This window comes from Mizuhopecten yessoensis, unplaced genomic scaffold, assembly GCF_002113885.1.
Source record: "Mizuhopecten yessoensis strain PY_sf001 unplaced genomic scaffold, ASM211388v2 scaffold9615, whole genome shotgun sequence".
NCBI classification, from domain to species: Eukaryota; Metazoa; Mollusca; class Bivalvia; order Pectinida; family Pectinidae; genus Mizuhopecten; species Mizuhopecten yessoensis.
In genome coordinates, this window is record NW_018408136.1 from 261,632 (window position 1) to 287,551 (window position 25,920).

General features: G+C 39.8%; 3 protein-coding genes across 3 annotated transcripts in view; 1 reads left to right on the forward strand and 2 right to left on the reverse strand.

Annotated features, from left to right (window-relative positions):
* The window catches only part of LOC110458472, a 39,809-nt gene extending 27,175 nt beyond the window's left edge, over positions 1 to 12,634 (reverse strand). The window contains exon 1 of the mRNA XM_021510186.1: positions 11,846 to 12,634. Coding sequence (XP_021365861.1) covers positions 11,846 to 12,522 — 677 coding nt within the window. The 5' untranslated portion in view covers positions 12,523 to 12,634. The remainder of the gene's footprint in view (positions 1 to 11,845) is intronic.
* On the reverse strand, positions 5,517 to 6,672 carry LOC110458477. The gene is made up of 3 exons (XM_021510195.1): positions 6,589 to 6,672; positions 6,288 to 6,466; positions 5,517 to 6,126 (listed from the first exon to the last, which is right to left on the reverse strand). Coding segments are annotated over exons 1-3 (645 nt in total). The 5' UTR covers positions 6,590 to 6,672; the 3' UTR covers positions 5,517 to 5,661.
* A 185-nt stretch (positions 12,635 to 12,819) lies between the features above and the next one.
* LOC110458464 (coiled-coil domain-containing protein 149-like) lies at positions 12,820 to 24,701 on the forward strand. The gene is made up of 12 exons (XM_021510169.1): positions 12,820 to 13,056; positions 13,963 to 14,121; positions 14,244 to 14,297; positions 14,884 to 14,988; positions 15,689 to 15,811; positions 17,286 to 17,458; positions 18,185 to 18,257; positions 18,881 to 18,968; positions 21,117 to 21,255; positions 21,670 to 21,746; positions 22,169 to 22,675; positions 23,480 to 24,701. Exons 1-12 carry the CDS (start codon positions 12,985 to 12,987, stop codon positions 23,824 to 23,826), a joined length of 1,917 nt encoding a protein of 638 aa, XP_021365844.1. The 5' UTR covers positions 12,820 to 12,984; the 3' UTR covers positions 23,827 to 24,701.
* The last annotated feature ends 1,219 nt before the right edge of the window (positions 24,702 to 25,920 follow it).

A 25,920-nucleotide genomic window follows, 5' to 3' on the forward strand; every position in this document is an offset into this window, starting at 1 on the left:
TATACATTTCCCGGTAAAATCTTGATATCGGGTGTTGACATATCATCGGCACGCACGTGTACTATTGTTTACCAGGGGCCTGTTCGTTTATGCGGAACAACCGGTTTGACCGTTTATAAATGTAACAATTTCGGGTATAAATCCTGGCGGACCTGCAAATGTGTATGCAGGCCTTGCAAGGCTTTCTCAAGGCTCGCCTGAAAGCAGCATCAGATTACTAGGTCCGACCTTATTTAATAAACGAACAACAGTGGTCCGATCGGTTTGACCGTTTAAACGAAAACGGCCCAGGTGTTACTATAATGTGCACTACGATATTGAATGCCCGATACGCAATACGGAAATGACGACACGGTGTACATGCACATTTCGATCAAGATAATTGAGTCCGAGCTGTACTTTTTCCGGAAGTACGTCACGAAAATGGACGCTGATGACGATGTGTGGAGCCACCTTAACTTCTAGCCAATGAAAAGGGAGAAAAACGGGAATTCCGACAGACATCATATTTCTATTCTATTTCTGTTTCGCGCGAAAACGGAAATCTCACTTGCTTTACAAGAATGTACAATATAACTTCTATTATTCCCAAAACATATACATATTATGTACCATCTGAAACTAGAAGGCTATCTCTTAATTATTCCAACAATATTATACACTTTAGATATCAATAATTAATTAAATCGACTTAAATATCGAAGCGACAGGGATTTCCCGTTTTCTGGTGCGCACACTTTCGGTAGATTGTTTACATTTCGCTACGGAAAACTTGTGACATGTAGCAGCCTATCTTCCACCCAATTTAAAGTATAGGATGTGATGTGATAGTGTGATAGCTGCAGAGCTAGACAATCAGTTCAGTCACTTATTTCCCGTTTCCCGGATGCATAGGAACACTTAGCACTAATATTAATACACGGCCTCCTCTGCCCCGATTAAAAAATATCTCGTCGTCAGAAAGCTACGTTATCGCAGCTAGGAAACACTCAGAAGAAAGAAAAACATGCTGTAAAATATGAGCATGTACAGCAAAGATTTCAAGGTATGTAAACATAAAGAAAAATATGTGTTTTTTTTTATTGTATCATGAGATTAATGACCAATTGCTTTAAAAATCACATCATGAATAGAAATTGTGTAATGGGCAAAACGGGTCCTCCTTAAAAACGTCTTCAACCGACAACAAGCGTCTTCAAGTGACAACAAGCGTCGTCAGACATAATCTTTAAAAATACCAAATAAAGTAAGCAACATCAGACGATATGTTTTTCATATGACTATAACACACTTTTATACCAAATTTCAGTTTGATATTTGAAAAATTGACCGAGTTATGATGAAATGAAATTTACGATCTGCGGCGTGGCACGTGTGTGTAACAACCTGTGCAGTTAAGAAAGCGTCACTAGACAATATCTTTAAACATTCTTACTAAAGAAGCGACATCAGAGGATTTATTATTAATAAGACTTTTATCAATATATATTTCAAATTTTAGCTAGATATATGAAAAAACGACCGAGTTATGATGAATTTAATTTTTGCGATTGGCGGCGTGGCAAGCGTGTGTGAATTGAACTCCGCAGATCGTGAAGTTCTTCTGACTTTACCTCTAAGATTAACCTATAAAGTAAGCGACATCAGAAGATATATTTTTTTTCATATAACTATGATACACTTATGTGCCAAACTTCAGGTCGATATTTGAAAAAATGACATAGAAGTGACGAATTGAATTTTTACGATTGGCGCCGTTGCACACGTGTATAAAGAAATCAACAGATCGTGAAGCGTCTTCAAACTATATCTCTAAAATTAATATAAAAAAGTAAGCAACATCAGACTATATGTTTTTCATATGACTATGAACACTATGTGCCAAACTTCAGGTCGATATTTGAAAAAATTGACAGAGTAATCGTAAGATAAATTTTACGATGTACAAGTATGAAGATTTACAGCGTATCACACATGTGTGCACACATATATAAGGACTTCGCATAGCTGAACACGGCCGCCCCAGATTATATTGCTGTGTAAACACTGGTATAGCATTTTGTTTGTTTTATTATTTGTTGTTTTCCTCGTCAGAATGGATGATTTTTTTCAGTTCCATTCTTTGTAGAAGTTACCAGACCGCTACGGACTCTTTGTCCATAATATATGTTCGTGTGACTATATCTATGTAATGTGTTTGAAAACATATAAATACCTTTTTTTTAAATTTTTAGACTTTTAAAAAAAAATAAGATAAGAATTAACTTTTAATAAAGCTTAATGCTTAATACCGTCGGTATTTTCTTATTTTTAGCGATTCCTGCGGTATTGTTAACATGTCATTCGTAGAAGTAAAAACAAAAGTCGGTTTTCTAGGACACATGTTTTGGGAACTTTTAACTTTTAGAGCTTTATCAAATGTTGACAATTCCCACAAGACAACCAAGCTTGAAATTTTGCGCGTGCGCGGCCAACGACCATCAAAAGTATTGCGATTGTTGGATGCTGCTTCAGCTCGGGAACTTGTGAAGTTTGACGCTTGATAGTGTGATTCATTATTTCGAAATGGTTGTTTTTAACCTTTTAGACAATGTTTTCTCTACGTACACCATCCACGGACTTAGACTTAATCTAATTAGGTGGTACACCATAGTAATGAGACTGATGAATGATATAAAGTACATAAACCCTGAATTCGATCTGGAACTTCATAAGTTTGAAACTTGATCATGTGATTGATTGATTTGCAATTGTTGTTTTTCAATCTTTTTTGTAAAATTACGAGTAGTAATTGATTTTATATTAATTATCAATTCAGTAAACTTTTCTTGTGTTATTTTGTCATAGACTATGCATAAACTGATCTTCTTAGGGGCACCATCTGGTTTAAATATAAAGTAATATAGACGTCTCATTGTTAACGTAATTGATTATACCGTCACAGCATGTCAGTGAAACAATGTTTATACAGCAATATGATCCGGGCTGGCCATCAAAGTCCCACGTACATGTAGACATATGTGACACGCCGAGAGCTTCATACGTGTACTCATAAAACTTAAATACCCCACGATAACTCGGTAATTTAGCCCCCTGAAATCAATCGTTCCTGATCGTGCAATGTCGTTTTTCACGTCCAATGAATGTGTTTAGAATGCATTTCTAAACATTTTGTTTATAAAACTGTTTTACTTCACAATATAGCTGTAAGTTTTTATATTTTGTGTTGCATAGATGATCACCAAACCTTGTATGTACCAGGTATATATAAATTGGTTTTTAATGCATATACTTTCTGTCGATATGTATATTAAATGTTCATTTTAGGGGAACTAAAGGTGAAATCTGCACTTGGCGGGGAGGAGACTGATGTGAGACTAGTTATGAGAGGGAAAGTCATTCCTGAAGGTTTTCTAGAAAGTGGTGATAAAGGCCAGGGACCTTCTCTGACTACACTAGATGTAATTAAGCTCATATTGGTGATCTATCCACACAAAGGAATGATGACATACTGTGTTTGAAATCTACTAATAGTGCATTTCAGTGACTAATCAGTCCATTTGTACTGGCCTAAGGACGGTCTTTCTGTGGCTGTACAAGTTTTCTAGGGTTTTCATCATGTCAAAGTGTTTACTTGATGTAGGAAGTGAGGCCAAAATGTAGTGATGTGATATGAGTATTGAAATTTTCCTTGGCCAATAAAATGATGGGAAAATGAACAAAACATAACTTATTGTTTATTATCTACAAAAAAACCCAGTATTGAATATAGGAATAACATATTCTGTGCCTTAACTAAAATGCCTGTTTTGTTTTCTGTAAATTATGTTTAACAAATATTTGAGAAAAACAATCTCTAAATTAAAACAGCAAGATTTTGAAGTTTTTCATTCAAATGAAAAAAGGTACTGTTGGAACAAGTGACCTCATCAACCTTAAATATTTACATGGGGAAAATCTGAGGCTAAGTATACCAGTATTTTCAACTAAAATAGAATGTACTGTACTGAGTGGTTGGGTGGGGAAGTGGATAGCGCACTTGCCTTTCACCAAGGCGGCCGGGTTTCAATTCCTCAATCGGATGTGAACAGATATGGGGTCACCTGCCCGATCACGTTGGTTTTCTCTGGGTACCCAGTTTCCTCCAATAACCCCACAAATTAATTTCATGTATGTCATGGTCATTACAAAGTGGTATAGATTTGTGAAAACTGATTCAAGTTGTTGTTATAACATATTTTTGTCAAAACCGGAAGAAAACTGTAGAGATGTTTGTCTACAAAGTTCAAAAGTACAGAAGTATTATTTGTACCATGGTCATATAGAACCCTTTTTGTTTTACATTTCAGTATAACTGTATGACTTAATAACATATTTAATTTCCCTTTACAATCATGCTTAAACTTCTGGAGTGAAGCCAGACATAAGCAGTTAAAATTGATATGCATATGTTACCCGCCCGTATCAATCTTAAAAGTAACGTTAGAAATAATGACGTAAGCGACGTCAGAAGTCATATAGCCTACTTCTATGTATGACGTATCTTTAAAGTGGCGTCAAATCATCAAATATTGACGGACTGACATATTTTTTATATCATTTTGATCAGAAATGTCTCTAGATTTCGAAATCATAAAAATCACAAAATTGATTTTTTACTACTTAAGGACCCTAATCCCAGCCGGCGGCTCATTTGTCGTTCTTACTTCTTGGCTATCTATTTAAGTAATACGCATCCAACCAACATTTGTTTGTTTGGATCCAGTGCCAATATTGGATCATACTGTCGTTATTACTTATGAGACCTATATATATATATACACCACATATATAATGTGTATATATATATTTAAACACGAGTCCTGTGTTCTGTTTTAATGAGGGAGTGCTGTAATAACTGTAAAACATAAACCTTGGTTATATTTGTTTGTCACCGTTGATGTATTTGTCCTCTCATTAAAGTAGACAACAAGGGAAGTTATAGCCGACCTGTGTACAGGCGGTGTCTTCTCACCTAGACAACATTTGGTATTTTTGTTACCTACAGGTAAGATTTTCATGTTGGCCAGGTGAGACTAGTGTTGAGTGCAGAACAATAGCCTTAATTACAGGTAATCGCTATAGTCAAACTCATAAAAGTAGATAACTTGAGACTATATAATATGTTACTGATCATTTATTTATTTACCTAACATTCAAACATAAATACTATGAAATACATTACCTATAACAAGTATAGGTAATATAGATATTAAAGTACAGCAAGTATTTAAAAGCAATATTTGGCACTAAAACATATTCTTATATAAAAAGCATATTAATCCAAAGAGATATACATCTGTAAAAAGTCAAAAACCTATCCCACAAAAAAAATACATATTTCAAGAACTAAAGGCACTAAAACATATTCTTATATAAAAAGCATATTAATCCAAAGAGAGATACATCTGTAAAAAGTCAAAAACATATTGCACATAAAAAATACATATTTCAAGAACTATTATGGCTTAAAAAAATGCATGTACCTCTAAAAGACAATTAATACATATAAATATGACATATATAAAGCACTAAAATTTTGGGTCAATCTTGAAGACCTGAGCTAAACAGTTTTTGAGATGCTGAATCAACATGCACGTGTTGACCATATCATACACTATCTCAGTCTAAATGGAGTAAGTGGGATGCTGAATCAGCATACGTGTTCACATTAATATGTCCGTTCTGGAACCTGTCCTTGAGCTGAGTAAGGCGCTCATCCAAACGTCGATACTTCTTCTTTCTTGGACGTGATTTTCCTCCAGCAGGCAGTTGAATCATCCTAACCTCGTCAGCAGCCTGTAATTTCTGGAGCAACTTTACAATCGCATAAATGTTCGGGTGTGCATGCTTGCACATCCTGTTTACTTTACTGTGCCATCCTTCTACATGATTAGTTGTACGAGGCCCTGTGTTGTCATAGTGGTTCCACAGGTCCAGCTGCTGTCCTTCCACCCACGTTTCTGTGACATAGTCCTTGAAACGGGTAACCTCTGGGCTGTTGTCCTCATTTTCATCAAGAGCATTGAACCAAACGTCTTCCACTTGTCGGGTCGGAACCAAGGGTAGGACAGCAGCTCTTCTTACCTTTACGGAATGGAAAACATACATGCAATACATTTTTGAAATTAGAAGAATTTGAACTATATAATTATTATAGAGGCTGCGATCTGTTTAGATTTGATGTAATTTTCGAGAAAAGCGGGAAGGTGGAACTTTTATGACTAATGTTAGATAATTACACTTACCAACTTTCTCAGTTCATCGTCCTGTTTGTAACGCGCAGCTAACCCACATCCCTGTGTCTTTCTCCAAATGCATTGCGTGTAATGGAAAAAACAGGCTTTCACTGTCGTAAGTGGGAACACAGCATTTATCGCGTTTCGGGCAGCTACTTCAAAGTCCAACATGGCTACTTCTGGTACCAACATCAAATTCATTTGAAGCACAGCATCCCTCAAAAGGGTGAAAAACCTGATGTAAGTATGTTCTGCTTTGTTTGGTAACAGTGCAAACACAAGAGGGAACATAGTTCCACTGACGCTACCGTGGAGTGTGTATAACTGGCTGAACAATCCGGGACACGAATAAAATGTTCCGTCACTGTACATGATTGTTACCTGACAAAGTTTTCTTAGATTGTCATCAGTAGCGAATATAATAATTCGCTGGCCTTGTTGATTTGTGTCATCAGACAATAAAAAATCTCTCCCCAGCTGACGTTTCCTTCCACAGGTCGTCCAGCTGTATATCTTGCTGTCGTTGTGGCAATTTTGGCAACACTTTAGCTCTACTCCTGTATAATGCGGACTTGCAACTTTCAAATGTTGGTATTTTTTTTATCATGTCCTCAACATCATCATCATAGTCTCTGTCACGGAGATTGCCAAGTTCCTCTTCAAATATTGCCGGGATAGCATTGACTTCATCTCGACAACGCTTTTTGACATTTACAATGAATGAGTCAGCTGCTAGTGAAATAGTATCAGGAGGATGGTTGTGATGTTGGTGCCCAAATACAACTGGGATGTTATCCAGGGTTATAAATGTTGCTGGACACTGCCGTAAAACACATCTCCAATAAACACGGTTATCCCGTCTTGTCCGTATAGAAAATTTGTAGCCAGCATGAAGTAGGTAATAGCCACCTCTACCATTCTCTAAAAAGTCAACCTGTACTTGTGCATTGGCCATGGTAAAATGACTGATATATTTTCAAATTCATGATAAACAGACTTAATAGTGTGAGCAGTATTACCTACCTAAAATCTACCTGTACCTGTATACATAGAAATATTATAATAGAGATTAGTATATCTGAAACAGACTATAACTGAGGTTCACTCAGGTTGTAAAGATTGAAATGTTGGCCAGGTGACACTGGGTATTTTTCAAATGTTGGCTAGGTGAGAAGCAACCGTACAGGCTGTGTCGGATTAAATCAGCTGTATTACAATCCTGGCCCTAGCTGGGCGAGTGTAGATACTTCTGTTAAACTCTGTATAACAAACAAAATCAATCTTCATGCTGCAAGTGTCAACAAAATGGACAAAAATAAAGAAAAAACAACACATGATTATCGTTATTTACGTAAACCTTGTGATGGATTGGCAGTAATTTGTCAACCACCTGAACGAGTATTCTAGAAAGTAATTCCGTGCCCGCAGGACAAATACACGAAGCAGAGGCAGTTCAGTTTTTTATTCCATAGTATATTTGTATTATGTAATTCTAATAGATATGCTTTACATGTATCTAAGATGTAGTATTCTCAGAGTGATAAATAATACAACTATCTATTCAACGTCATGAAATTAAATGTAGTGGAATGTTAACAGGTATAGACTAAAACCACTGTTAGTTAATGGGGACAGCTCTAAGCTAGGGCAGCTTTTTTTCCTGCTGAATCAGGAAATGAAATGGAATACTTGTAATTCCTTCTATTATTACAAATTTATTCCATACTCAATCACCAGTTAGTGTAAAGTGAAACATGTCAACAGTCAGTGTAAAGTCATACACATATCAAGTCCATACTTGCCAAGATTTTGAAATTTCCATGGGGCCCCGGGAGATTCTGCATGCTCAAAATTAAAACCTAAATAAAATATGTGTACCTGTATATACTCACTAGAGACAAAATAACCCTTTAAATAACATGTCTAGAGTTGTTCTTTCAGATGAAATGATATGATCTTAGAATATAAGAATAGTTTAAACAAATTCACTGATTAAAAAATGCTAAATTTATGGATCCAAATCGGGAGTCTCCCTCCAAAATAGGGAGAGTTGGCATTAGTATGCAAGTCAGTGTAAAGTTATATACCATGTAGCCAGCTGATCAAAATATTCATCTATCATGGCAGGTCCCTTATATTATATGTTGAGTTCAACATTACATGTAATAGATTAGTAAACATTCAATATGGCTGTCTGGTGGCCATTTCATTTTACCAATCAGTTTCAAAATGAAACATGCATAATGGGAACCTACATGTGAAATTTGAGAAAGATTGCTTCGGTATTTCTGAGAAAGAGTGCTAAGTTACCAGCTCTAATTCTCAAAACGCAAGATGGCTGCCTGTCGGCTATCAATTACAAATAACTGGGGACCATTGGAATCCTAAATGTGAGATTTAAAAATAAGTCCTTCCAGTACTTTTTGAGAAAAACGCTCACAAACTTAAACTCTTAAAATTCTGACCCAAAATTCAATGTGTAACCAAGGACCATGGAGAATTCGAACCTTCCAGTTCTTTCTGATAAATAGTTTTAACAAACTTTAACTCTAAAAATTCAAGATGGCTGCCTGTTTGTCATCTAGGTTTTTCTGATCAAACCTAAAATTTAATATGCATAACTAGAGACTGTGGGCAACCTTCATAAGAAATCAGAAAAGATCCCTCAAGAATTTCCGAAAAAAAATAGCACTAGCAAGAATTTAAGGACGGACGGAATGATGTCTCCCTGCAGATGTAGGGCAATTTGAACAACCCACTATCATTAGATAGTAGACTAAAAATTCTGTAATGAAAATATCTTTTGACTGATGATAATTTATGAAATAAAAATATACGTCTCCACAAACTACTGAAATACAAAATACAACATAGTTCATGGAAGTCATGGGTTAGTAACATTACCACAGACTAGTAAATAATCAATTCAACTAATCCTGTGGGCTACGAGCAAAATATAATTAAGTGTCTATAACCCAATGATAAGATATCATGTCAGGGTTGGTGTTGACGGTTACGAGTTGTTAGGGCTGGGTTAGAACAGTTACTAGGTCTCGCTGTGAATCGTAACTAGGTTTCAGTGTGAAAGGACTTAGGTCTGGGTGTTACAGTTGTAAGAGCTGGGTGTGAACCGTTCCAAGGTCTGGGTGTAAACAATCTTTGATTCAGGTATGAACGGTTCCGAGGTCTGAATGTTACAGTTGTTAGGGCTGGGTGTGAACAGTTTTTAGGTCTGGGTGTGAAGGGTCCTAGGTCTGGGTGTTACAGTTGATAGGGCTGGGTGTGAACAGTTTTTAGGTCTGGGTGTGAACAGTTACTAGGTTTGAGTGTGAAGGGTCCTAGGTCTGGGTGTTACAGTTGATAGGGCTGGGTGTGGACGGTTACTAGGGCTGGGTGTTACAGTTGTTAGGGCTGGGTGTGAACAGTTTTTAGGTCTGGGTGTGAAGGGTCCTAGGTCTGGGTGTTACAGTTACTAGGTCTGGGTGTTACAATTGTTAGAGCTTGGTGTGGACGGTTACTAGGGATGGGTGTTACAGTTGTTAGGGCTGGGTGTGAAGGTCCTAAGTCTGGGTGTTACAGCTGTTAGGGCTTGGTGTGAAGGTCCTATGTCTGGGTGTTACAGTTGATAGGGCTGGGTGTGGACGGTTACTAGGGATGGGTGTTACAGTTGTTAGGGCTGGGTGTGAAGGTCCTAAGTCTGGGTGTTACAGCTGTTAGGGCTTGGTGTGAAGGTCCTAAGTCTGGGTGTTACAGTTGATAGGGCTGGGTGTGAAGGATCCTACGTCTGGGTGTTACAGTTGTTAGGGCTGGGTGTGAAGAGTTACTAGGGCTGGGTGTGAAGGGTCCTAGGTCTGGGTGTTACAGCTACTAGGGCTGGGTGTTACAGTTGTTAGGGCTGGGTGTGAACAGTTACTAGGGCTGGGTGTGAAGGGTCCTGGGGCTGGGTGTTACAGTTGTTAGGGCTGAATGTGAGCAGTTACTAGGGCTGGGTGTTACAGTTGTTAGGGCTGAGTGTGAACGGTCCCTATGTCTGGGTGTTACAGTTGTTAGGGCTGGGTGGGCACGGTCCCTATGTCTGGGTGTTACAGCTGTTAGGGCTGGGTGTGAACGGTCCCTACGTCTGGGTGTTACAGTTACTAGGGCTGGGTTTTGAACGGTCCCTATGTCTGGGTGTTACAGCTGTTAGGGCTGGGTGTGAACGGTCCCTATGTCTGGGTGTTACAGTTGTTAGGGCTGGGTGTAAATGGTCCCTACGTCTGGGTGTTAGTTGTTAGGGCTGGGTGTGAACGGTCCCTATGTCTGGGTGTTACAGTTGTTAGGGCTGGGTGTGAATGGTCCCTATGTCTGGGTGTTACAGTTGTTAGGGCTGGGTGTGAACGGTCCCTATGTCTGGGTGTTACAGTTGTTAGGGCTGGGTGTGAACGGTCCCTATGTCTGGGTGTTACAGTTGTTAGGGCTGGGTGTGAACGGTCCCTATGTCTGGGTGTTACAGTTGTTAGGGCTGGGTGTGAACGGTCCCTATGTCTGGGTGTTACAGTTGTTAGGGCTGGGTGTGAACGGTCCCTATGTCTGGGTGTTACAGTTGTTAGGGCTGGGTGTGAACGGTCCCTATGTCTGGGTGTTACAGTTGTTAGGGCTGGGTGTGAACGGTCCCTATGTCTGGGTGTTACAGTTGTTAGGGCTGGGTGTGAACGGTCCCTATGTCTGGGTGTTACAGTTGTTAGGGCTGGGTGTGAACGGTCCCTATGTCTGGGTGTTACAGTTGTTAGGGCTGGGTGTGAACGGTCCCTATGTCTGGGTGTTACAGTTGTTAGGGCTGGGTGTGAACGGTCCCTATGTCTGGGTGTTACAGTTGTTAGGGCTGGGTGTGAACGGTCCCTATGTCTGGGTGTTACAGTTGTTAGGGCTGGGTGTGAACGGTCCCTATGTCTGGGTGTTACAGTTGTTAGGGCTGGGTGTGAACGGTCCCTACGTCTGGGTGTTTACTATGTTTACATTTGTAGGTCTAGGTGTTAATGTTGCCTGGGTCTGGTTGTCAATGGTTCCTAAGTCAGGTTGTAAACAATCTAGCAGACTGGTGCAAGAAGTTTGGGTGCAAAAAACACTAGTGAATGCAAATGACTGTATGTGTGAAGCATCTGGTTAACAATATGACCAAACAAAGTAATAGCTGTGTGTCCCATTTCCTAAGAAAGACCCTTTTCCCCTTCTACCTCAAAATATTTCATTCTTTTTAGTTTAAAATATAAAATATTGAAATAGTTGAATTTCACTATTAGGCAACATTTATTTACCTGGGAATGCTTTAATGGGGTAATTTTTTTTCAAATGGATTTAATGTGCATCTATTTATTTTTTTACAAAACTAACTGTAAAATAAAACTGTAAGTCTGTATACCCATCATCATGGAAAAAAAGTTTGTTCTCATATATTAAATACTCATCACCAGTTAAGAGTTACACAATACATAAATTCACAGATATCAACATTTTCTGTTAGGATATAATGTCACTAGGACTAGTGTCTACATTATCCTATAAATGAAATGACGATATTAAAAGCTTACCATCCAATATACCAGGGTTCATATCCATCTTTCATCAATGCTCGATCCTCGCTCATGTTAAACACTTCACCAAGATTGTCAAAACTTGTAGAGTATGGGAAAAACTGACAATTTGTGTCTGAATTAACCAAAGTTGGACTATCTTGATTATACAATTTTTTGAAGAATTTAAAAGAAAAAACATTCATTGCAGTCCAATTGGCTGTAGATCCTTCGATAACCACTGGCCGCCCAGAATATGCATATGTAGTTTCAAACTGTTCACGCGTAATATTTGATACTCTGTCAATTTGAGTAACTTCTTCACAAAAACTGCAGTCCACTGGTGGGCGAACATAGTCACTGATGGACTCGCTCATTTCTACTAAACATTGCTCATGAAAAGGGTCAAGGTCTTGAATCTTAAACCAAATTAACAGAAGTTTGTTATTGCTCACGGGCCATTCAGTCACAACAATAAACAGTAGACTAGCAATAAGTATCAGCAAGAGTAAACACACCTTTTCCAATATTCTCACAATGGAAGATTTCCGTGAAGAACTTTTTCTGATGTCTCTGAGAGCATCCAATTTCATCCAATCTTTTTCACTCAACCCAAGAGCATTAGCTTTGGTGTATAACCTTTTAAACAAATCCTTTGGATTGTCTTTATCTGTATATTTCCGTGTGTCCGTCATGGCCCCAGCGCTCTGTCGTTAACAATATCGATGTCCTCACGCTCCTCTGTCACCACATGCTGTTATCAGAATGCTAACTGAGGAACTGAGAGCTCAGTGGCTATGTCGATCGACAAAGTGAAAGTCTTAATTCTCGTTAGAGTAGCCTCCCCTTGGAGAGGTAAAAATAATTCATTAAAAGGAGCCAAAATGCACGTGAAACACACATGTCTGTTTTAGACTCCCCGGTTTATGATCACATTTTACTGTAATCGTTCACTATTAAGCCCAATAGCATTTTATGAATAGAATTTTGGCAATTCCTGCTTGAAATATAAATCAGCAGCGTTTCGTTTGGATCGCCCCTTTTGCTTCGGGGTAGTAATGTAGACCTGGCTTTGTTTAGTACACCGTCGATGCGGCAAGCTGTCAAATCGATACGATACGTATAGAGGGTCACCAATATTGTGCCATGTCGACATCATGACATCTCGCCGGATTAGCGACGATGAGATAGCTAGAAGACAGTCAAGATTTGAAACGTTACAGACAGAGGTAAGAGTTCTCTACTGGTCTGAATATCAGTACTCAGTGCACGTGAGGGACAGACCAGCAGTTGGACTCGGTTGATGATGATGAGTGGTATTTGCATTTCCGTCGGACTTGTTTACAGAAGCGTGTATGGTATATAAATGAACTTTTGTCAGAAAATGATTTGATATGACGAGAAGTCTGGACTTGATATATTAGACATCTGTTATGAAATGTAGCAGAATCAACACCGCCTACCAGTGAATCGCTACCAGTTATGCCGCTATGGGGCGAAATGACTTTCTGGTGCGCAATCTTGTGACATTGTTATTTAATTTACGCATATAAGCAATGCATAATCTGTTAGATATTCTGAATAGGAAACAAAGGTATATGCATAAATAATACCTGTGCAGTAATGGAAAGTGCTTTTAGCAGAAAAAAATAATCATAAAATATATCATTGAGGCTTTGGCTTGTAAATATGGGAGATAACTCTTGACTAATGAAGATAAATAGACACCTAAACACTTTAACAGTCTAGGGAGGAGATGACAACCATCCGACCAGGCCATTTGACTGTGAAACAGACTGCCAAGTACCACTGTGAAAGTTACCACCCTGGACAGCTTTAAGCACAAACTGACCAGGTTCAATTCCATGATGGAGCTGCCATATATTAAATGCACCATAGTCATCTGTTTTTAAACTCAAATTTCTCAATATGTAATGAAATATTGATATTCCCTACCTGCCGAATATTAAATTTTTAACAAAATGAAACTATAAGAACAACAATTGTTTAGGTCTTACCTGTGTTTTCATTCAATTGTACCCTTCATTGTTTTACAGATTATTTAATAGACATTTTTGTAGCAAACAGGAACATCTCAAGCTCTATACTATAAGAGTCTATATTTTCTGTTACAGTACCAGATATGTAAGAGGAAGCTTGACAGTAAGTGTGAGGCACTTCTCATCCTCAGTAAGGATCTTGCACAATGTGTCAGCGAGCGAGATCAGTTCAAGTTGATGGCAGAGCAGCTCCGGGAGCGCTACCAAGCCCTCAAGAAACAGGTGCTTGGAAAAGTAGGTCACAAGCTTGACACTTTTATTGTTAAATGAAAATAACTTTTATGTTTGTCTTCAGAATATATATATTATACTATTCAATGCATGGGAAATAATTGTTTATTTTGATATCCTTTTAGATGCCTCCATCAGACCCCAATGACAACAACAGATACCCCCATGTCAAACAGCAGGTAACTCCTAATTTTTTCTATTGGTATTAATTTCCAATCAATTCATACTAATGTATAATGGATAACATTTTAGCACTTGGTGCCAGCAGGTACATGTACCAACTTTGCTAGGATCGGTGTCCGTTAAGCTTGCACTGGTTTAATAATCTAATATCGGAAGGTTGGACTCCTAAATAAAAGTGATCTACCATATTTTACATGATTAGCACCCGTGCTCCTATAAGAACTCCTTCCCTTATTTCAGACCAGAAGTAAAATAAATACCTCTCTGGAAATATGTCCATAAAATAATTTATCCATTTTCAATCAGTTTTCTCAGTCTCCATATCATCATCATACTGCCTAGTAAACAAATGTAGCAATTCATTTACAATTCCACTGCAATGTTAAAGTAACTACATGTATAACTTACCTCCCTAATTACAACTATCACTTTGCCACCAAGTTTCAGGAAGAAGTGCAATATTTGAAAAGAAATTTCCACTCTTACATTGTTTTCAAAATAAATTACTATACTGGTAAGAACAGTTGCTGAGATTGTCTTAATTAGGTAAGAAGGAGTACAGAGACTGTCTTGTTATTTCAGGACCTTGGGTTTGTGCTGGTGGAGACCAGGGAACAAAACAAGTCCCTTCAGTTTGAGGTGGAGGATCTCCGACAGAAGCTACATGATGCACAAGGAGATATAAAGGTAGGTTACCTTAGTTTTTTTTTCAACATGATTTAGGTGATTAAATAGTCTGTAAATTTTCAAAAATACAGCAAATGAATCGCAGCATAATCCATCAATATAGGAAAAATGGGGTTCAGAAATGTTAGAAACAGCTCTTAAAATGATACTAAATATATGTATATTCATGTATTACTTGGAAACGATGTATTATTCCTATAAATAGGAAATTTAGACCACAGGGGCATGGATCGCTTTACTTGTAATATTAAAAAAAATGGGTTTTCCTATACTAATAAATACAAAGGGATATAACGACAGACTGAAATCTGTTACCCCCTTTTCTCTTTCAGCTCGTGTCAATCACAAATCTTTGTCCATATTGGATATACCTCGGTTGAATAACGAAGACAAATGAGCTGAAAGAGAAAAGGGGGTAACAGATTTCAGTCTGTCGTTATATCCTTTTGTATTTATTAGTATAGGAGACCCCTTTTTTTTTAATATTACAAGTAAAGCAATCCATGCCCCTGTGATTTAGACCACTTCATAATTTTCAAAAGGGATTTTTATCAGGCAAATTTACTGTACATGTTTGTGTGTGCTGTTGTACTACCCTATATATAATTGTGTCTGGTTTGAGCTGCTGTAAATGTATTTGTGTATCATAACCTCTCATGACTGGACTATATCAGTGGTACATTCTGTGTTACCGTTCTAGCTGCTGCGAGAACAAATCGCTCGTCAACGTGTGGGGACGACAGATGAGGGGATGAACACTCGTCACTTTCCTGCCCATGAGAGGGAGAATCTGGTCCAGCAACTGGAGGCATCCAGGGATGAGGTGGGTAGTGTTGACACAAACTATTTACCTGTAATATATCACCAGGTAGACCTATCAGAGTATTGTATACCAGGACACTTTCGTCCAGTCAAATATTCGCCCTTCACTTGTGAAATAAGTAATTACTATAAGGTAAACTGTGTACTAATATTCTCTGTCATGATAAATTCACCCTTAATGCAGAGGACTAAACAGATGAAAATTAAACTGCAGCAAAAAATGTCCCTGGTATACATAATGGTATGACCCAACTATAATAGGTACACATGTCAGAGACTTAATAGACAAGCTGCTTTAATTGTTTGTCTCCGGTATACATTATTGTATGACCCAACTATGATAGGTACACATGTCAGAGGCTTAATAGACATGCTGCTTTGATGGTTTGTCCCCGGCATACATTATTGTATGACCCAACTATAATAGGTACGCATCTCAGAGTCTTAATAGACATGCTGCTTTAATGGTTTGTCCCCGGTATACATAATGGTATGACCCAACTATAATAGGTACACATGTCAGAGTCTTAATAGACATGCTGCTTTAATTGTTTGTCCCCGGTATACATTATTGTATGACACAACTATGATAGCTACACATGTCAGAGTCTTAATAGACATGCTGCTTTAATTGTTTGTCCCCGGAATACAATATTGTATGACCCAACTATAATAGGTACGCATGTCAGAGTCTTAATAGACATGCTGCTTTAATTGTTTGTCCCCGGAATACATTATTGTATGACCCATCTATAATAGGAACGCATGTCAGAGTCTTAATAGACATGCTGCTTTAATTGTTTGTCCCCGGAATACAATATTGTATGACCCAACTATAATAGGTACGCATGTCAGAGTCTTAATAGACATGCTGCTTTAATTGTTTGTCCCCGGAATACAATATTGTATGACCCAACTATAATAGGTACGCATGTCAGAGTCTTAATAGACATGCTGCTTTAATTGTGTGTGCCCGGTATACATTATTGTATGACACAACTATGATAGCTACACATGTCAGAGTCTTAATAGACATGCTGCTTTAATTGTTTGTCCCCGGAATACATTATTGTATGACCCATCTATAATAGGAACGCATGTCAGAGTCTTAATAGACATGCTGCTTTAATTGTGTGTGCCCGGTATACATTATTGTATGACACAACTATGATAGCTACACATGTCAGAGTCTTAATAGACATGCTGCTTTCATTGTTTGTCCCCGGTATACATTATTGTATGACCCAACTAGAATAGGTACGCATGTCAGAGTCTTAATAGACATGCTGCTTTAATTGTGTGTGCCCGGTATACATTATTGTATGACACAACTATGATAGCTACACATGTCAGAGTCTTAATAGACATGCTGCTTTCATTGTTTGTCCCCGGTATACATTATTGTATGACTCAACTATGATAGCTACACATGTCAGAGTCTTAATAGACATGCTGCTTTAATTGTTTGTCCCCAGTATACCCAGCTAGAACGTGACTTACAACAGGTCATAGATGAGAAGGAGGAATTGGTCACTGAGAGAGATGTCTACAAGACTAAATATGAACGCCTCAATACAGAGCTCAATTACATCCTGAAGGGCGATGAGAAACGTGTAGTCGACTTAGATGCACTCATCATGGAAAACAGGTAGGTGAATTCATAGACACTTAATTTTGTGTTTACCCATTTATTATGTATTTTTGGTAGGGGCCGCTTACTATTTCCTCTGGTTAAACCTTTCAAGTCAAATACAATCTTTCATTCAACTGCTTTTAGTGTAGAGTAATATCAAAACAAAGGCCTAGAAATCTTTGTACTGGAAATAATCAGGTCACATCCCAGAAAGGGTTGGCCCCCACCTGCAGGCAGTATTGTATAATATCGGTAAGCTGCAAAATATGTTTTGATATAAATTTGGGGCAAAGTCCAAGGAAAAAATAGAACTTAGAATATGTAGTTCATTTTAGTGCTTTCAGAATATCTTTGACATTTTTGTCATTTTACCATATGACTAAATATTCTCTAAAATCAGTTCTGCATGAATTAGTAACTCTTTTTCACAGTGTGTTACAGGTGACAGTGATAGCAATTCATTGATGTGATAATGTTGTTGGAGATAAGTTTGGTGAAGTACTTCATATTGACCATATTTACCGGTACATCTATATGGATGTTAAATTAAACTTTGTCTAAATTCTGTCTTGATCCTGGGGCCTGATGCAGGTTTGAGCATCAGAATCTTACATACTTATGTAATTGATTGGATGATTACAATGTAATAGGACACCATCTGAGATGACATCAGTTTATATGGGATAAAGGTTTCTTTTTGTTTTCATCAGCATATTTACATATCCTTATAACCTTCTTCAGATATCTCCAAGAGCGTCTGAAACAAATGGAAGAGGAGAAATCTATGGCTATGGCAACAGCTTCAAAATACAAGGTAGGAGGATCATCCTGTAGGACTGAAGTCACAGTTCAGGGTTCTATACAGTATAGTCAAAATACAAGGTAGGAGGATCATCCTGTAGAACTGAAGTCACAGTTCAGGGTTCTATACAGTATAGTCAAAATACAAGGTAGGAGGATCATCCTGTAGAACTGAAGTCACGGTTGAGGGTTCTATACAGTATAGTCAAGATACAAGGTAGGAGGATCATCCTGTAGCCTCCAAGTAATGGTTCAATAAAGTATAGTCTCATACTTCACAGGTTATCTTGTTTTGAGTAGACAATGTAACTAAGTTTAGAAACCTTTGTTTCCTTAGGACTGAATCGATGATATTAACTTCATGTTTGTTGTTAAATTATTACACTATTAACTTGTATGCTCTTGTATACTGTATGTATGACTGTACACCTATACTTGTACATCTGCATGTATGTCCGTACACCTATACTTGTACATCTGTATGTATGACTGTACACCTATACTTGTACATCTGTATGTATGACTGTACACCTATACTTGTACATCTGTATGTATGACTGTACACCTATACTTGTAATGTTTATAAAGTTGCATTGGATTTTATTTGATAACAAGACATTGTAAATATAATTTCAGAGTTTACTTGAGAGGAAGAAAGCCAGGACAGGAATGATGAAGCTTAGCCAAAGTCGTGGAGGTGGACTGGTCATCTCCCATAAACAAGGTCAGTGGTTCTTATTATATCACCGAAACAAGGTCAGTGGTTCTTATTATATCACAGAAACTAGGTTAGAAGTAATGATGGTCTTAAAAAAAACAGGTCATAATTTCTGATTGTTTCATAAATCTAGGTCGATATATTTCTGGTCGCCCCATAGCAACAAGATCAAAATTCCTTTTAATCTCACAGAAACAGATTCACTGTGATAATGGACAATTCTATTTGCTATATCTTGTACAAGTATGTATCCTGCTTCTCCAGTATGACAAGTTTAGCGAACAGATAGTCCCTGTTCTTACCTTGTTTAACTGCCTGTATGCATCCTTGAAAATAATCCAAATATTTGGATATATAAGTGTTCCCGCAACAGCCCAGGAAATGTCTGTGTATCAGTAAGAGTGAGCCAGGTACTAGGAGACAATATGGGTGTACCACCCGACCTTGTATAACTGTCTGTATGTATCCCCTACAGTGAGTCAGGTACTAGGAGACAATATGGGTGTACCACCTGACCTTGTATAACTGTCTGTATGTATCCCCTACAGTGAGCCAGGTACTAGGAGACAATATGGGTGTACCCCCTGACCTTGTATAACTGTCTGTATGTATCCCCTACAGTGAGCCAGGTACTAGGAGACAATATGGGTGTACCCCCTGACCTTGTATAACTGTCTGTATGTATCCCCTACAGTGAGCCAGGTACTAGGAGACAATATGGGTGTACCCCCTGACCTTGTATAACTGTCTGTATGTATCCCCTACAGTGAGCCAGGTACTAGGAGACAATATGGGTGTACCCCCTGACCTTGTATAACTGTCTGTATGTATCCCCTACAGTGAGCCAGGTACTAGGAGACAATATGGGTGTACCCCCTGACCTTGTATAACTGTCTGTATGTATCCCCTACAGTGAGCCAGGTACTAGGAGACAATATGGGTGTACCCCCTGACCTTGTATAACTGTCTGTATGTATCCCCTACAGTGAGCCAGGTACTAGGAGACAATATGGGTGTACCCCCTGACCTTGTATAACTGTCTGTATGTATCCCCTACAGTGAGCCAGGTACTAGGAGACAATATGGGTGTACCCCCTGACCTTGTATAACTGTCTGTATGTATCCCCTACAGTGAGCCAGGTACTAGGAGACAATATGGGTGTACCCCCTGACCTTGTATAACTGTCTGTATGTATCCCCTACAGTGAGCCAGGTACTAGGAGACAATATGGGTGTACCCCCTGACCTTGTATAACTGTCTGTATGTATCCCCTACAGTGAGCCAGGTACTAGGAGACAATATGGGTGTACCCCCTGACCTTGTATAACTGTCTGTATGTATCCCCTACAGTGAGCCAGGTACTAGGAGACAATATGGGTGTACCCCCTGACCTTGTATAACTGTCTGTATGTATCCCCTACAGTGAGCCAGGTACTAGGAGACAATATGGGTGTACCCCCTGACCTTGTATAACTGTCTGTATGTATCCCCTACAGTGAGCCAGGTACTAGGAGACAATATGGGTGTACCCCCTGACCTTGTATAACTGTCTGTATGTATCCCCTACAGTGAGCCAGGTACTAGGAGACAATATGGGTGTACCCCCTGACCTTGTATAACTGTCTGTATGTATCCCCTACAGTGAGCCAGGTACTAGGAGACAATATGGGTGTACCCCCTGACCTTGTATAACTGTCTGTATGTATCCCCTACAGTGAGCCAGGTACTAGGAGACAATATGGGTGTACCCCCTGACCTTGTATAACTGTCTGTATGTATCCCCTACAGTGAGCCAGGTACTAGGAGACAATATGGGTGTACCCCCTGACCTTGTATAACTGTCTGTATGTATCCCCTACAGTGAGCCAGGTACTAGGAGACAATATGGGTGTACCCCCTGACCTTGTATAACTGTCTGTATGTATCCCCTACAGTGAGCCAGGTACTAGGAGACAATATGGGTGTACCCCCTGACCTTGTATAACTGTCTGTATGTATCCCCTACAGTGAGCCAGGTACTAGGAGACAATATGGGTGTACCCCCTGACCATGTATAACTGTCTGTATGTATCCCCTATAGTGAGTCAGGTACTAGGAGACAATATGGGTGTACCACCTGACCATGTATAACTGTCTGTATGTATCCCCTACAGTGAGTCAGGTACTAGGAGACAATATGGGTGTACCCCCCACAGCTCAGGCCATGGCTGACCTACAAGCACTAGCGGGGGCATTGCTGGACACAGTCAATGACAAGAATATGGCACTGTCCCACCAACGCAAGACCAACAAGTAAGTCCCTTCTTTTGCCCTTATTTTGTAAATGAGGTCTATATAAGTTCCCACAATTATCAAAGACGGAACCATCGAGAGCATAATCCAGTCACATTGTCCTTACTCTGGATGTTCCTGCTAAGTATTTATGTGTGTAAGTATGAAAGAGTATTATTAAAACATAATAATCATTCGTCTTATTTCATCAATTGTATATATATCCAGTATTACATAGGTTGAGGGATGTATGAGTGATTACGTATGTTTATTCATTATATAGGTTTATTTGTCCACAGAATAAACATATCCTTGAATTGCAATGCCGTGGAGTGTTGCCATTTAGAACCCTACGTTACAGAAGTAAAAGAACCACTTTTAGCATTAATTTGCAAATTTTCTGCATCATAAACATTGTCCCCTCATCATTTACAGAATATTAGGAAACAGAGTATCAGAGTTGGAAAAGAAAATAAAGACCCTTGAGGTAGCAGGGCTGTGGAATGTTACAGGTATGTTATCCCCAGTAATACAGTTTGTATTAGCTCACCAAAAATACAATTATACTTTGATTATATTATTGTGTTTAGGTTAAAGGTCAACTTTGTGCACTGGCTGGGGTCAAATGTTAACATGGGCTATAATGGGTCAAACATTTAAAGAATTTCTTCTTAAGTCTCATAAAGCTAAGGGACCTAATGTTTTACCAGCATGCTTTCTCATAAAAAATACCTGGGCCTATATTTAAATTCACAGAGGTCAAATACGTCTAAAATAAAAGCAACATTTTTATTTGACCTTGAAATACTTAAGGTCAATGGGGCCAAATGCATAAAAAACATTATCTAAAGTATTATAAGATTAGTGCCATATTACTTGGAAACACTATGCCTGTCTTGTTACCTTTGTATGGTTGTTCTGTTTGACTCCCCAGCCAACATGCCAAGCCTGGAGCGCCTAAAGGCTGAATGTGAAGAGGTGAAGACCCTGGTGCCACAGTGCAGTGAGGAAATCCCTGATGGTGACATTGCACTTGATCTGGAGGCCACAAAACAGGAGCTTGCTGACCTAAAAACCAGTAAACAGGAGCTAGCTGATCTGGAGGCCGAGTTCTGTACCCCTACTAGTAGTGCCGACACCAGTCCCACACACAGTGCCAGTAGTAACCCAACTCTGGAGAACGACAATGCTATGAGCTACCTAAACACCCTTGACATGTCCCCAACTCACAGGGCTGGCATCACCCCCAGGACTGTACACCGAGCAGAGATCCAGGACCATCACAGTCAGACAATACCCCTTCCCGACCCCCACAGGAGCACCATGTCCGACGCTGACTATACATATGCCATGGAGGACCTTGACCTCCTGCCCATCAAGGAAGAGCTGGTCAAATGTGTTAATGATGAGGAAGATATCCACCCTGTGAAGGACACATGCGGTCAGTATTTCTGTCCCCTATTTGATTCGTTCAATATCAATACATGGTAAATTTAAAGTTTCAGGGATGCTTTAAAGGAAAAACTTCTCAGAACACTGAAAAAAAATAAAATTGACCTGCCCCATTTCAAACCCAAAAAATTGTTTTTCCAGTCTACTCTTCTTTTTTGTTGGTGTCGTACTGGACACTCAGCTAATATGACCTTAACAGCTATTACCAGGATGTCTAACCCTGAACATTTTTTTTTTTATATATTTACCTGTATTTTCCTGTAATCCATACTTTCAGGTGTTGAGGTTTACCTCTACATACCTGTAATCTATACTTTCAGGTGTTGAGGTATACCTGTATTTACCCTTAATCCATACTTTTAGGTGTTGAGGTATACCTGTACATACCTGTAACCTATACTTTCAGGTGTTGAGGTATACCTGCATATACCCTTAATTCATACTTTCAGGTGTTGAGGTATACCTGTAAATTCCTGTAATCTATACTTTCGGGTGTTGAGGTATACCTGTATATACCCTTAATCCATACTTTTAGGTGTTAAGGTATACCTGTACATACCTGTAATCTATACTTTTAGGTGTTGAGGTATACCTGTACATACCTGTAATCTATACTTTCAGGTGTTGAGGTATACCTGCATATACCCTTAATCCATACGTTCAGGTGTTGAGGTATACCTGTACATTCCTGTAATCTATACTTTCAGGTGTTGAGGTATACCTCTATTTACCTGTAATCCATACTTTTAGGTGTTAAGGTATACCTGTATTTACCTGTAATCTATACTTCCAGGTGTTGAGGTTTTCAGTGAAGATTTAGAAGATGAAAATGATAGTTTGGCCTTACCTGATAATAAAACAAGTCGACCTATAGAAGTAGACGAGGAAACTGCTAATCATCTGAGTTCTCTGATGGAAAACATGACATCTAAAATGGTGGAGAGTTCAAAACAGGCTAAAAACAAAGGTCATGGCAGGTCAGAAAACGATGCTGGTGACTCGGACTCTGAGATATGTATTCAGTCAGGAGCTGATTACAGTGTGAGTGAGAGTCAATCCTCTACACCGAGTTGTGATGATCCTCTACTCTCTGGTAGCGAACAGACAATACAGGACAACCCTGTGGATATAGAGGTGTGAGGTACATCGTCGGTGGACACAGAGTTATTTAATTTACAGTGGACATGAATTCCAGTAAGGTGTATTTAAGAAGTTTTTAATTTCATTGTTCTAAAAACCACACTCATATCGTGAAATCCATTATCTGATGTACAGTGGACATGAATTTTAATAAGACATATCAAAAGTTTAAATTTTATTGTTCTAAAACAATGCTTACATCATGAAATCCGTTAGTAAACCTACATGTTACTTACTTTAAGTTCTTCCAATGCAAGAAATGGCAGTGTGTTCAGATACACTTTGGACCTCAGGGGTAACTGAGTCTCGTATTCTAATCAGCTGTATTCATTGTTTGTATGTCCTTGTCCTAAACATTCCCTAATACAATCAGGCAATAAGAGCACTGTCAGACCCAAGTGGTGGCGGAGAGCACTGTCAGACCCAAGTGGTGGCGGAGATCACTGTCAGACCCAAGTGGTGGTGGAGAGCACTGTCAGACGCAAGTGGTGGTGGAGATCACTGTCAGACCCAAGTGGTGGTGGGGAGCACTGTCAGACCCAAGTGGTGGCGGAGAGCACTGTCAGACCCAAGTGGTGGCGGAGAGCACTGTCAGACCCAAGTGGTGGTGGAGATCACTGGCAGACCCAAGTGGTGGCAGAGAGCACTGTCAGATCCAAGTGGTGGTGGAGAGCACTGTCAGACCCAAGTGGGGGTGGAGAGCACTGTCAGACCCAAGTGGTGGAGGAGATCACTGTCAGACCCAAGTGGTGGCAGAGATCACTGTCCGACCCAAGTGGTGGTGGAGATCACTGTCAGACCCAAGTGGTCGTGGAGAGCACTGTCAGACCCAAGTGGTGGTGGAGAGCGCTGTCAGACCCAAGTGGTGGCGGAGATTGCTGGTTGCACTCTCTAGAGAGCACTGTCAGACCCAAGTGGTGGCGGAGATCACTGTCAGACCCAAGTGGTGGTGGAGAGCACTGTCAGACGCAAGTGGTGGTGGAGATCACTGTCAGACCCAAGGGGTGGTGGAGAGCACTGTCAGACCCAAGTGGTGGTGGAGACCACTGTCAGACCCAAGTGGTGGTGGAGATCACTGTCAGACCCAAGAGGTGGCAGAGATCACTGTCAGACCCAAGTGGTGGGGGAGAGCACTGTCAGACCCAAGTGGTGGTGGAGATTACTGTCAGCCCCAAGTGGTGGTGGAGAGCACTGTCAGACCCAAGTGGTGGCGGAGATCACTGTCAGACCCAAGTGGTGGTGGAGAGCACTGTCAGACCCAAGTGGTTGTGGAGAGCACTGTCAGACCCAAGTGGTGGTGGAGACCACTGTCAGACCCAAGTGGTGGTGGAGAGCACTGTCAGACGCAAGTGGTGGTGGAGATCACTGTCAGACCCAAGAGGTGGCAGAGATCACTGTCAGACCCAAGTGGTGGTGGAGATCACTGGCAGACCCAAGTGGTGGCAGAGAGCACTGTCAGACCCAAGTGGTGGTGGGGAGCACTGTCAGACCCAAGTGGTGGCAGAGAGCACTGTCAGATCCAAGTGGTGGTGGAGAGCACTGTCAGACCCAAGTGGTTGTGGAGAGCACTGTCAGACCCAAGTGGTGGTGGAGATCACTGGCAGACCCAAGTGGTGGCAGAGAGCACTGTCAGATCCAAGTGGTGGTGGAGAGCACTGTCAGACCCAAGTGGGGGTGGAGAGCACTGTCAGACCCAAGTGGTGGAGGAGATCACTGTCAGACCCAAGTGGTGGCAGAGATCACTGTCAGACCCAAGTGGTGGTGGAGATCACTGGCAGACCCAAGTGGTGGCAGAGAGCACTGTCAGATCCAAGTGGTGGTGGAGAGCACTGTCAGACCCAAGTGGTGGTGGAGAGCGCTGTCAGACCCAAGTGGTGGCGGAGATTGCTGGTTGCACTCTCTAGTCATTTCAGTTTTCTCCACAGGTAGACTCTGTTACTGACACATTTGCAGAAACTACATAATTCTCCTGAAATACGATGTTAACATGTGAAATCTCTGATTTAAAGAAATCTCAAGAGTCAGTGTTTAATACTGAGCAAAGTCAACATGTTCTGTAGTCCTAACATTTTGAGCTTTACTTATATCGGTAGG